The sequence below is a fragment of the Centropristis striata genome, chromosome 8, assembly GCF_030273125.1.
Source record: "Centropristis striata isolate RG_2023a ecotype Rhode Island chromosome 8, C.striata_1.0, whole genome shotgun sequence".
Classification (NCBI taxonomy): Eukaryota; Metazoa; Chordata; class Actinopteri; order Perciformes; family Serranidae; genus Centropristis; species Centropristis striata.
In genome coordinates this window covers 28,912,544-28,925,462 of record NC_081524.1, presented here as the reverse complement: position 1 = coordinate 28,925,462, position 12,919 = coordinate 28,912,544, and the positions used below count along the sequence as shown (strand labels likewise).

At 41.0% G+C, this 12,919-nt stretch overlaps 1 protein-coding gene across 1 annotated transcript in view; it reads left to right on the top strand.

Annotated features, from left to right (window-relative positions):
- Window positions 1-12,919, top strand: part of zfpm2a (zinc finger protein, FOG family member 2a) — a 128,504-nt gene that overhangs the window by 39,454 nt on the left and 76,131 nt on the right. The window contains exon 3 of the mRNA XM_059338729.1: window positions 3,413-3,514. Coding sequence (XP_059194712.1) covers window positions 3,413-3,514 — 102 coding nt within the window. The remainder of the gene's footprint in view (window positions 1-3,412; window positions 3,515-12,919) is intronic.

The following is a 12,919-nucleotide window of genomic DNA, read 5'->3' as shown; positions in this document are numbered from 1 at the left end:
AGGGAGGAAAACTGCCAGATTCTGTAATGATGGGAATTTATTGGCATTTAAAGAGACAGTGGCAAGGCATTTCACTAATAGCCTCCCTCCATTGGAGTGCTCTGCCTGCCACAAATTGCATGCAATTCAACCCTATTTTTCAGATAGCAGACGAGTCTTACAGCTATGCTTGACTTTGGTGAAAAAGGTTGCTTCCTGGAATTGACTTTATCTGTTGCAGCATAATCTGCATCAACAACCAAATATGCAATATCAACTGACTAGCACTACCACTGGTGGGGGGATAGCAAGCATCACCCCTAATATTACATTTTAAAAATCATTGCCAGCTCCAATACTAGCAAGATTGTGATGGGTTTAGAAAAGTGGCTGTGGGTTAAAGAATTCAGTAACATATAGAACTGTGCAATCTCATATGAAGACTTAAAAATACTTATACTCCATTTTGCAGAAATTGCGACCTGTCTGTAGACTCAGTGGTCAGGATTAGAGTGCTCTGAGCTCCTTAAAGTCGCACGCGAGAGATTGACATTTTCAAGGGCTTCCTTGGAAGAGACAATGCTAAAAGGGAGAGAAAAAGCCAATATGACTTTGTTGCTACCTTGCTCCAGGAATTGTTTGTGTAAATCGCCTATAAGCTTATTGACCTGAATGCGTAGCGCGCTGCGTGTGACTGCGATTTGGCTAGAGAGCTGTCCTTTGATAGAGCAGCGATAGGGCTGATTTTAACAGCTCACTGGCTCCTCTTGCATGCCCGCCAACCCTGCACCCAGCAGGCCGCCTCGCCTCCCCCACCCCCCCTCGTCCCTTCTGTTCCGTCCAGCCTTCTCTCACTCAACCTTAAGTATCCCCATTTGATTGCACAGGGAAAGGAACCTAAGCCAGATGTAAATTATGATCTAAGTGATAATGTAGAGGATGATCATTGACAATCTGTCTCCCTTGATAAGACAGCAGAGGGTTTCAATTCAAATGATGAAACAAGGCAGAGTCTCTATTACTTATCGTGGACCTATGCGAATGAAATGGAGCACCTCAATCTATTCGTTTCTACATCAGAAAGGTCAGAATTCATATGTCGTTTAAAACCATAAAAATGGGGTTTCCATATTGTATTGCAGGTTTTTATCAAACCGTACTGTAAGCAAAGGAGTGCTGCTCCAGCACTTCTTCCTCTGCTGTGCTTTTCCTCGTGACATTTGTGCAGGAAACTTCATCAAAGCCCTGTGACATTGTTCCCTGTGAGGTTGCCTGGGCGATTGTGTTTAAAATGCATTGCAAACTGTGTTAGATAGAAGGCAGAAAATCCTTAATCACTGCTTAATTAAGGAATCATCTTGTAGCTTCATTTCCCGGGCTGTAATTAAACACTTCCAATACGTTTCGTTACAGGGCTTAACATGTTCGCCTGAGATCAAGGTAGTGCCTTTAATGTTATCTCGCCAGCTTTTTTTAAACTCCGCTCCATTGGAAGGAACTGTTGATATACGCCTTTGTTATCCTCGTCATAATACGAGCCTAGTATGCTAAAGAGGTTCTCCAGGCCCAACAATAAATAGTGGGGGAATTTAGTTGAGTGGGCTCCCTGATAATATACTGAGAAAGGGAAGTGGTGGGGGGAGAAATCGCCAGCCCAAGCAGACACTTGCATAAGCAAAACTGGGTCATAATGACCTCATGTACTGTAAGTAGGACATTTCTGCAGACTTCCCTACAGTATCACTTTTTTTCTTCGTATACATCTCCTCTTTTAGTGTGAGGCAGAACGCTGACATCCTTTTGGCAATATTTGCTACCTTCTTTGAAGTGAGCCATGTCAAAAAAAAGCTAAACAAGCATGGTGTGTGTGCTTGATCTGGAGATTAACCTAACTGAGGACGGACGGCTCTGGAGTGAAGTAGTGTGTGTCCCGTGGCAGTTGTCACTGGAAGTGTGATAACTAACACTCTGAAATGCTTTTTGGAAGCAGTGGGGGGGAGGATCAGATACAGATGTAGTAAACAACCATATGACAACAACATGTATCCTATCATATTTGGTGATTGGTATGATTATTACTACATGTGTATGCTGCACAAGCCACATTGTCCTGATATATTGTCTTTGTCATATATTCACATTTAAATCAACACATCGATCCCTTTTTTCCTTGTTGGGTGTATGAAGTGTAGTAATCCATTGTAGTAATCCAGGCCTGTCCTTGACCGTTCACTATTAGGTTTAAAACATCAAAGGGATGAAAACGATATGGTGACAAAAGTGAGAAAAAATGTTCGTCCACAAACTATCAACTACCACTACAAGCCCCGAGCAGATTTGCCCGAGTTTGGAGAGACACTGTGCAACCACTGTGTCAGCCACATTGGATTTATTCAGAGCACCACACTAGGGGCACCTACTAAGCATTGATTTATGTGCCTATAAACTTTGAGTACAAACTGTGCTTACTGTAGACATGCAAAAATAGATTTATTTTTTTTACAGTAAGTGCATCTTAGAACGCTCAAGAAGCGCTCCAGTCAGTGTTACTGCTGCACACTTGGAGGTGGAGTCTAGTTTAACAAGGTCTTTAAGCACTTACATCCTGGAGAGAGATACCCAAATATCCCTTAGCATGGTCTGTGTGAGCCCCAAGACTGTAAATCAGCCCTACATCCTATAACACACATTCTAGCTCGCTCCACAATAGATCAAACGGTAATAAATAGCCACCTCTCTCCCACACATTGCTTTCCTTCCTGTTCCATGGGGCTTCCTCCTGTTCCTGCAAGCACTCATGGGAACTCCTTTTACATAAAAGTATGCAGCTGGACCTGGTGAGCTCACAGCAAATTAAAAAAACAGAAAAACTACATTCCGAACAATATGGGTTTTATGAGACCAATACCAATTTAAGAGCAAAAATATTCACAGATAAACGATAATGCGGGAATGAAAATAGACCTTTTCTATGTGGACTGTGCATCAATTTGCACACATATGACTATATGAAGGTACTCACAAGGCTGATTTGTTAACAAATACTTTGAAAATAATAAACATTTTTGTTTTGTTTAATAAGTAAATTAAAAAAATATTAGCACCATTTCTAAATCTCCCCAAGCATCCTTATTAGATATAATATTGGTCAACTAATGTATCAGTCGGACTTTAACAAAAACACAGGCTGTGTCAAAATGGCAATGGTTCACACGACTTCAGATTGTGAATCTCAAATATTACAGGAAAAGGTTATAAAACTAAATGATTTTTGCTGGGATAATATCCAAAGTCCTAAAAAGCTACCCTTTGGAACTGCAGCACAGTCTATAATGCAGTGCTTAATTGAATTAGGTGTCTGTGCATTAAATTTGGATTGAGTGCTTCTTACTTTGTCTTGTGTGCCTTATTAGACTTTTTTTCTGTCTTGCAGGAGAGGAAGATGGCAACCGAGAAGCAGGAGAGTCGGAGATGGACGGGCAGGGCGAGAAGACCAGGCATACTGCCGTGGGGCCCGATGAATGGGATGGTCCAAGTAAGAAAAAGACTTCATATCACTTTCCTAGATAGCCTCTTAGAGCAATCTGATAAAGTTATAATGTATAATAATACATGTTGGCCAGTTTGAGGTAAGGTATTGATTTTTTTATTGAATAGAAAAGGAGCGCCACAATATCTACAGACACTTCTGGTTCTAAAGTAAAAAATCATGTCTTGTATGTCTTGCAACGACATGGACGATGAGTCAGAATGTAAATTAAATTACCAACAATTGCTTGCAGGTTTATCTTTTATTTTTTATAAAGAAACATATTATGTAATGCAGATGTGGCTTCTTTTTTTTAAAGAGTTTACGACACATTTTTTTTTAAATCTTGGTTTGCCCTTTTCCTAAAAGTAACCACACCAAAGTGATGGATAATACATTGAACAAGATAGTTGCACAGCAATTACTGCTCAGCAATAGCCTGCACCCACACTGCTGAACACACAAAATATGATTCCTTTTAATGCATAAAATGACCTCAAGAATTTATTGCAGGTACATGCATTTGTAAAAAAAGAAAAAAAGAAAAGAAAAGAAAAGAAGAAAGAAAGAAAGAGAGAGCGAGAGAAAGAGAGAGAGAGAGAGAGAGAGAGAAGACGAGAGAGAGGGAGGGAGAAAAAAAGTGGATTTGGGCAAGTTGTGCTTGCTAGCTCGAAGCCCCCCGGGGTGTGTATTTTATACTGACAGTGAATCAGTGTTATCGCACCTATCAGATAATGCATTTATCATTAAATTTCACATTTGCATTTAAATCTGGGGAAGGAAATGAGCATTGCTGGCTAAAGATAAGAACGCTGGGACGACAGTAATAAACCATCACTGTGATCAGTCAGGAGACAGGGCTGAGGGGGTCAGCTCAGAACTATGGGGGCCATGACAAAAAGAAGGCATCACATGCGGAAAAAGGCCCTTTTGGGTGGAAAATGCTGAGCTTAAAAATACTGCTTTGAAAAGGAAGGATGGATGTAGCATGACTAGATGTATGACTGACTGTAATTATCCTTCCCCCTTCTACTTAGCCATCAGAATGAGAATTAGAGGCTCAGAAACACACTGCTGGACAGGCAGCAGAGAGAGAGGAGGGAGACTTGAGTTTTATGAGAGTAAAGTGTCTCTTGCATACAGTGAGGATGGCTGAACTGCAGAGGAGGTGATGTGAGACATGATGCCCATTTAATGTTTTACTAAACCACAGCACGAGTGGTTCCGAGTTATCAAGTGACATCCAGTTTGAAGACTTCAGTACTGTGTCCTAATCTCTGCTGTACTACAAACTGAAAAATGGAACTTAGCACATGGCTGCATCCAACTTAAAGCAACATTACATAGGATTGGTCTTTTTTGCGATATAGCGCCCCACAGTTTCAGAATGCATTCACCAGCTATACACATGCATTTGTTATGATTCTATTACTTATGATCAACTATGATCAAACTAGCAAGTTGACAACTTGGTCCAGCGGCCTCTTGCTCGGTCACTCTCCCCTATACTCTTCTTATTTCCCTCCATAATGTCCTCTTGCCTGCTTGCTCTGCTCTGATTCTGGTATATCACTGGCGACACTCCTTGACGACATTCCTCTACCCTGGGCTGGAAAACCTCCCCCCTCCCATGGTCCAAAGCTACCGTGCTAGCGATGTAAACACCAGCATTCTACCAGTGCTCCGAGCAGTCTCAGGAGCATGACTCACTGAATTAGCTGACAGTAAACAGCAGTTCATGGTTAGCTTTACTTTGGGGGAAAACTTTCTAACCATCAGGAAACTCCATAAATCACTGAGAGTCAAGCAGGAACAGAAATTTGGGGTGCAGAGGTAGGAATTTACCCCATCACAATGATTTTGAACCTCTTTTTTTAGGTTATACGTTAAACAGTTACGTAATGTTGCTTAAAAGAATCTCTAATACATTAATTATGTTATAAATTAATACATACAGTATACGTATACAATTAACCCCGGATTGTGAAAAAAAATTCTGTTCCTAATCAACACGTTAGCACTAATAACTTTCTCAACATCTCTTTGATAAGCTGAGTTACACTGAGGCATTCGTGCCCCTCCTCTGTTTTCTCAATGGGCAGCACAGAGTGGGCAGAAATTAATCTTGGTGCATAATAATGCCATTCACTCTCCCATCATGGCTGCCATGAAAGGTCATTTCCCTTTTTAATTTTTCCCATTGTGCTGGAAAAGTCAGATGGGCATGTTATAATTTGAATAAAGAGGGGAATCAGACAATCAGATAGGAACAGTTGAAATGACATGACTTCCTGTTCAAAGCGATTAAAAGCAAATTTATTTAGTTGGAGACTGTCTACCCTTTAATCTCTTTGTAAATGTTCAGATAGTTCAGCATTCAAAAGTTCTTTGTTATTCTTTGGCTTAAGTTTAAGCAGGTGTGATTATGATCACCAACAGATAATTTTTAATCACTGCGTGTGTGCATCTGAATAGGATGTGTAATGGCCGTTACATAAAAAGAGAGTGAAGCCTTTTAATGAGGTGGGCTAACTCGGAACATGCCCACCTGCTTTGGTGATTCTATTGAAGCACCTCCATACCGTTTCCCTTTTGCTGAGTAACAACAAAAGCCTTTACAATCTACATCCTTTAATTGAACATTTTTTTGTCCCTGCATTTCATCTCCACTTTAGTAACTCATGTCAAGTGCTGTCCGCGATTGCCCCCTGTTCTCTGATTGTCTTTCTGTCTGTAACAGCAGAGAAGCGTACAGAATGACTCACTATTAATCTGATAGCTGCCTCTTCTCTCTGCTGTGCAGAGTGCTGGGTCTCTGATGTGGAACACCCAGCGAGTTCCCTTTCTCTCCCCTCGTCTCTACAAGTATGTCCTTAAGCAAATCTGCCCACTGATCTTCTGTCTCGTGTTCATTTCTCGTCACGGATGTTTCGCAATCAGCCGCTGATTTGGGAGATAGCGTGTCATGCTATTCTATTCATTTTCATGGACTAGTGGTGATAGGAATCTGACTCTGTCTCTCTCATTCTCTCCCACTCGCTCTCCTTAAGGCTAATTGGGAGTGGTGTGTGTTAGCTAGCTAACTCTGCTAATGAACTTGTTCTCAGCCTTATCTAAATGTGTGCTCATGTAAACTACACCCCCTTATGAAAGTCATGAAAATCCAGGGTTCGTTAAGAGCGCTGTAATTATGATCGCTGCCATTTCTAATAAAAGTGTTCAGCCTGTAAGATACCATTTGTTTCAGTGCGGTATTTAGTCATATATACATTAATCTTTCAAGCTTTATAAACTTCTATTAACTAATACATATCTCAAGCGGGATTAGAGGTGTTCTGGCCTTTAAATATAGAAACTGCAAATATCCCAGTCTTTTTTTGGCCACCAATGATATAATAACTGATACTGACAGCTGACTTGGCTAATTTAAATCAAGTAATATCAAGATTTCTTTTGCAATAGAAACCCGAGTACAGCTGAGAAAAGGAATTACAAATATAGCAGGACATAACAAAGGACATAAAGCATCAGGCAATCACAAAATGTTTCACAACTTAACCAGTCATTTCTAAAGCTTTCAAATCAGCGATCATCACATGTTTCCGATGTGCTGTTGAAATTGAGGCAGGGGTCAGGTTTGCAGAAATGTGAAAGGCCAACATTTGTGTGACTTGGTAGAACTTCTGTAATTTTACGTGATCAAACCGCGTGCATATCAGCTGTGGACTACAGATCACACTGGAGACATGCTGTCCTCCTACAGTTGTACATTTTTAACACAGAAAATACATTTTACATTGTAATGTCGACTGGAAATGACATATAGCAAACAGCAAGTACGTTGTTATTAGTGATGGTCACTTAATAACTTGATCATCTCCCTGGTGATCTCCCTCCAATCAGCAGCCAGTGTCATTTAGGTTTTTATAGTGAAATTAGATGACTATTTATTTTAACTTCACAAATCAGCCATTCCTTGTCAAAGTGAGCCACAGTAGTAAATAGAAACAGAACATTCAAGTTAAGCTCAAACTGCACATTGTGTCCCCTGCACAACACTGCATCGCTGGTGGCCAGTTAAGCAATCCCAATAGAAAACAATTCTGTCAGACTAATTTTGTCACTGATGCTTTTTCACATTTTATAATTACTAAGGACAAGGTGTTAACATTCTAATTCTCACATTGGTTAAACTTTAACACCAATACTAAGTCATTCTGAATTACTGCCTTTGCATCATATGTAGTGGGGACATCACTATGTAAGATAATACAGCAAATACACATAAAATAAGGCACACAGCAAAGGAGGCGATAAAGAAGGAGATGAGTGTTACAGAAGGTAGAGGTAACAGAAGCCATGTGATCACCTTGTCCACAAATCTCTTCTCTTGGCTGTCCCTGACGGCCGGCGTGGCCCAGCTTGCTCAGCCCCTGGTGCCAGCTGGGCACCGGCCAGGGCGAGGCAGGGGTCAGCTGAAGGAGTGGCCATCTGAGAATCTACCTGACGGTCAGACACAGACGGAGCACAAGCAAAGAGAGCCCCCACTCCACCCCCACCACCCTAGAAACGATATCCATTTTCATCCACCCCCTTCTTCCTTTTTCAAGACATCAAACATGCACACGCTGAAAACGCAGCTTCACTCAGATGTAAAAACTCTCGAGTCTCATTTTTGACTCCAGCCAACCCAGAAGGGTCTGCGGCCGATCCGTCTTCTTCCAGTCTCCAAAGAAAAAACAATAACCATTTCAGGTTTAATGCACATATGTCATGCTAGGAGAATTGGAGGACCAGATGGCCACGATACTGTGGCAGGTGCCTCGACAAATGTTTGCGGTTGCCCGTGCTGCTATTTATATCATGGTGAAACACAGACGCGCAAATATTTGCAAAAGGACAGTGGGCCCTTTTTGTTGGGAGTCAAAGTGATCAGCAAAATAAACAGATGGGATTAAACCTTTTGGGCATCAGTCACCTGAACTTTGAAATTCCCTCAGTTCATCTAAAGAAACTTCTTGTTTGAGAGGGAAAAATACAAAAATGAAAAGATTCCTAATGTTCATATTTTTGCATTTTATTTGCAGAAGCTTTTCAACATTTAGCCCCAGCTAAACTGAAAGTAAACTGACCCTAAACTCCAGTACAAATACAGCGAGAAACTTTTAAAGTCTCTCACAGCGACAGTCCATTTGAACACAGTTCAGTCAGGTTGCTCTCAGTAAACAAGACATTTTCTAACTCAGCATCCAAGTCCATTATAAAGTCAGGGTGTCGTCAAGGAAGGAGGGGCGAGCCGAAATGAGAGAGGGAGACAAACGGAGCACCCAGATGCAGATTAGGCTGCAGAAGATGAGGGTGTAAAAGGGATTTAATGGTAGGATGGATTAGAGAAATCCTTGTAACAATGTTAAATAATTATGGTTCCAGCCGAGATCAAAGCGCCATTGATTGAACCCCTCAAGCCTTCAGCACACAGAGTCTTGGAAAGCAAAGATTGGTAAACTAGTGCTCAGACCACTCCGGCTGCTCCAGTTAAATTGGATTGGAAATATTAGGATATAGATGAATCCTTCAGGAGGCTTTCGCAAAGCTTTTGTCACCGGAAATGTAGCTTGGGAACGGTATGAAAGGTTTGATAGTGTACTGTCTCGACAGAATCATAAGACGAGGGTGTCGCAGCTGTCTCCACTGATACCTAAGCGTTTTAAGTAGACTTATAGACACACTTGACTGTTATATCAGCAAACTGAAAACTTTCAGCGCAGGCTTTCATTCAAGGTTTTATTTTTTTTCCCCCCTTCGTCTTGTAATCAAGAAATTTGGACGTGCATCATGGCAATTCTCTCTCAGAAAAGGAAGGTTTTATCTCGCTCCTCCAGGGGTTTATTCAAAGTCTTCAGACAAGTCTCACAAAACATGAATGACACTGAGATTGCTGATACTGATGATGAAAGTCCATCATCAGCTTCTCTGTGAGTTCTGGGCTCTGAGTGATGTAAAATTAAATTGCAATCAAAGTGCTATGTGTAAACATTGTCCGCCTTTTTCCAAATACATTTTATTTCTTAGGAGATTGCTGATGAAGGCTTTATACTATGTGCATCACCTGTGTGCAGAGAAAACACCATCCCCCACTGCCACACACATATTTTTTCACAAATTCACAATGTGTGATTATAATGATGAAATATGCAACAAGAGATTAGACAAATCACTGTACTCCTATGCTGCATCGTCCTGATGCAAATTTAGTCACTGATCCGCTATACTAAGAGGCTTTATGAAGGAACTTCATGGTTGTTAGTTATATAATCTAAAATAGGGCAAAATGCAATCACTGTTCTTATCATCTGAGGGAGATGTCACTATATTCGGTTCTAGTTTTGTGCGAATATGTGGGATGTGGCACACTGAGAATGCCCTTAATAAGATAATTCACTTCCAACCATTTTGTCCACATTTCAGCTGAATTTGTGTCCACTTACAATGCCATCTTTTTACTCTGATTACTATTTCACATTAACAAGTGCAAAGAATTGAGAAGAAAACCAAGAGCTAAATGTGAAGCTGACTTAAAGCGCGGCTGGTGGTGATGTTTCTGCCCCCAGGGACTTGACACCCATCGCGTCTTTCTTTAGCTCTCTGAATGTGTTTGTTCTGCAATGCTTACCCTCCGAGGCGCTGGAGCTGCACACGTTTCTCTAAGAGGTATCATTGTAATTGGTTGAATATTTGATGTGTGTATTTAGCATTAACATGGAGACACTCGTGCAAGCGCTGCTAGGGGGTATAATGCTGGGTAAACTCTGGATTGCTCAACTGAAACTTCCTCACATTTGGAAATTTTCATTTCTTTTGGCCTTTTTTAAATAAAACTACAGAGTATATTTGAGTGACTCTGGTTTGTAGTTCTTTTTCATGCATAAATTTACTTTTTTTCTCAAAAATCTGGATGCAAGTGCTTCAGATAGTGCTTAGTTTCATATGCATGACTGTTGGCCAAAGGAATGCACTCAGTCCCATCCAAGCCATATCTCTCCCAAAACCCCAACCCCCTACTCTTTCCCTCTCACACACACACTCATGTACAGCCTTCACACTGATAGGTATTGATATCGGAACAGTGCCCCTGCCTGTGAAGGCCTCTCATTGGTGATGAACAGCTGGGCCCAGCTTGGCCCGCTGGTCACGCCAATTCCACCTCCTTCTTTTTTCTGTTTAGGGGTGGTGGGGGGTGGGGCCCGCTTGTCAAGTGAATTAAAATACCAAATAATAGTTATAATAATGATAATAAAAAGTTAATAAAAAATGGCATGTTCCTCCCTGATTGTGCGGGTGTTGTGGTATTCAATTATGCAATTTTCATTGGCATATTAATCATCTTTTCAACAAACAAGCCGCCGTTAATTAAAGCAAAGCATGGATAAAGACGTGTTGCCGGATCATCACTCCGTTTATCACCGCGCACAGACCCGCAGTTAAGTAAATTCAGGCTGTGAGATGAATTTCAATGGTCTCCCTGTTTCTTCCTCTGTGTTTGTGTGTGTGTGTGTGTGTGTGTGTGTGTGTGTGTGTGTGTCTGTGTATTAATGCACATGGTGTTTGGAGGTGTGGTTAGTGACGTTTCATGTCAGTTTGTGTGGGAAATAGAAATCAAACATTAATATCAGTTAGAGAGTTATTTTAACCCACTGCACCCCAAGCAGTTATTGGATTTTTTTTTTTTTTTTTTTGCTCCTGTCACATTTTACTTACTGAAGCCTCCTTTCTCATTTTCACTACATAGGTTCTGCACCTCTACTGAAACAGCACAATCATGGCTAGAAGGTGATTAGATGGATAGTCTGTCTTTTGTGCACTTTAAGACAGTTATAATGCAATAAGTTATTTAAAAATAAAAATGCATTTATTTTACAAAATCTGGAATTAAATAGAATATATTGGCTAAACATATGGAGGCTCTATATGAAAAATATTAAACTATCTAAATACAACTTCTACTTCCAACCTCTAATATCCTCTCCTCTCTGCTCTGTGTAAAAAGCCTGCAATTCAGTCCACATTTCACAAAATTAGAAGTAATAGCGGAATTTAATGTTTTCTATCAAGATCTGGTTAGTGCTAATGCTTTAATTTTAGCAAAAAAGTAATTATGGGACACATAGATTAAAGTGATTTGGTGAAATATCACTACTTTAAACTTACTTTCACTAACAGAAGCGTTCATCACCCATAATCAATACAGAAAAATTCAAAAATTCACGAATAATGCCTGTTTCTTTACAGTATTCTGTCCCTGACAAATAGTGTAATTTGGGCTTCTTTAAAGAAAACACGCTTTTTAAATCTTCTCACAGGTTTTGGGGTTCATGGGGTTGGCTGTTTGATACAGACCTTTACTTTACGTGGGAGGTCTCTTTTTTTTAATCTATATTCTTCACAGATTTGAATGTTAAATACATTCTGATTATGATTACCACTGTCAAACTGACTCAAGTTGAATGACTTTAGGTTTTTTTTTTGCTTCTGATTGGTCACTCTAAGAGTGTGGAGTAGGCCACTGGAACTACATGACATCTGTACACACAGGACAGCTCTGCCCATTCTCCTTGTCTCTTTTTCTCTGGCTTTCTGTGCTGCCTCTGTGCCTTGCTCATTGGTGGGAGGGAATGGAGATTATTCAGGATCTGGTAAGATATGGGCTTCTCTAATCATAGCTCACTGCCTCTACTGTCATTCAGTCACTAAATAGAAGTGGGGAAAATGTCTTGGTGACGGGAGCAGCCAGACAGCCATGCAAGTACTTGAGTTCCGCCAGCAGAAAAAGAACTCGAGGCATCTGTAGACATGTCGCTTGTCCCTGTCCCTCATTGTGGAGCAACTTTATCAGCACCAGCCGCTCACCCACTTGCTAAACTGGAGGGCCAGTCGTCTCTTAACTTAAACATAAGATCTTTGTGGTTTGAAGCACTCGGCTGCTCTGCGCCCAATGTGGATCTGAAAGGCAAACACGACTCCAGTGTCGCCGTCGCCCATCACAAAATCACACCTCATGGAAAACTTGTTTCTGCTGTGTTAGCTCGAATCTAAATGCACTCAAACAGACTGTTGCACTGGAGCAAGATCCCCCCCACCCCCCCTCCACAATCCACCCTCCCGTCCCCCTCTGAAGGAAAAAAAAAGAGAGATGATGGAGAAAGAAAGAGAGAGGGAGGGAGAGAGAGAGAGAGAGGAAGAGGGAGAGTGGGAAAGAGATGGAGATGGAGGAAAGAGGAGGAGTGAGAGAGGGAGAGAGGGGGAGAGAAAAGTCAAAAACCTCCACATAACAATGCCGGAGAAAAATCAGAACATTTTCCACCGAAAGATGGGCCATTTCCAAATCCTTGTGCCCTATCAGACAAATTAAAG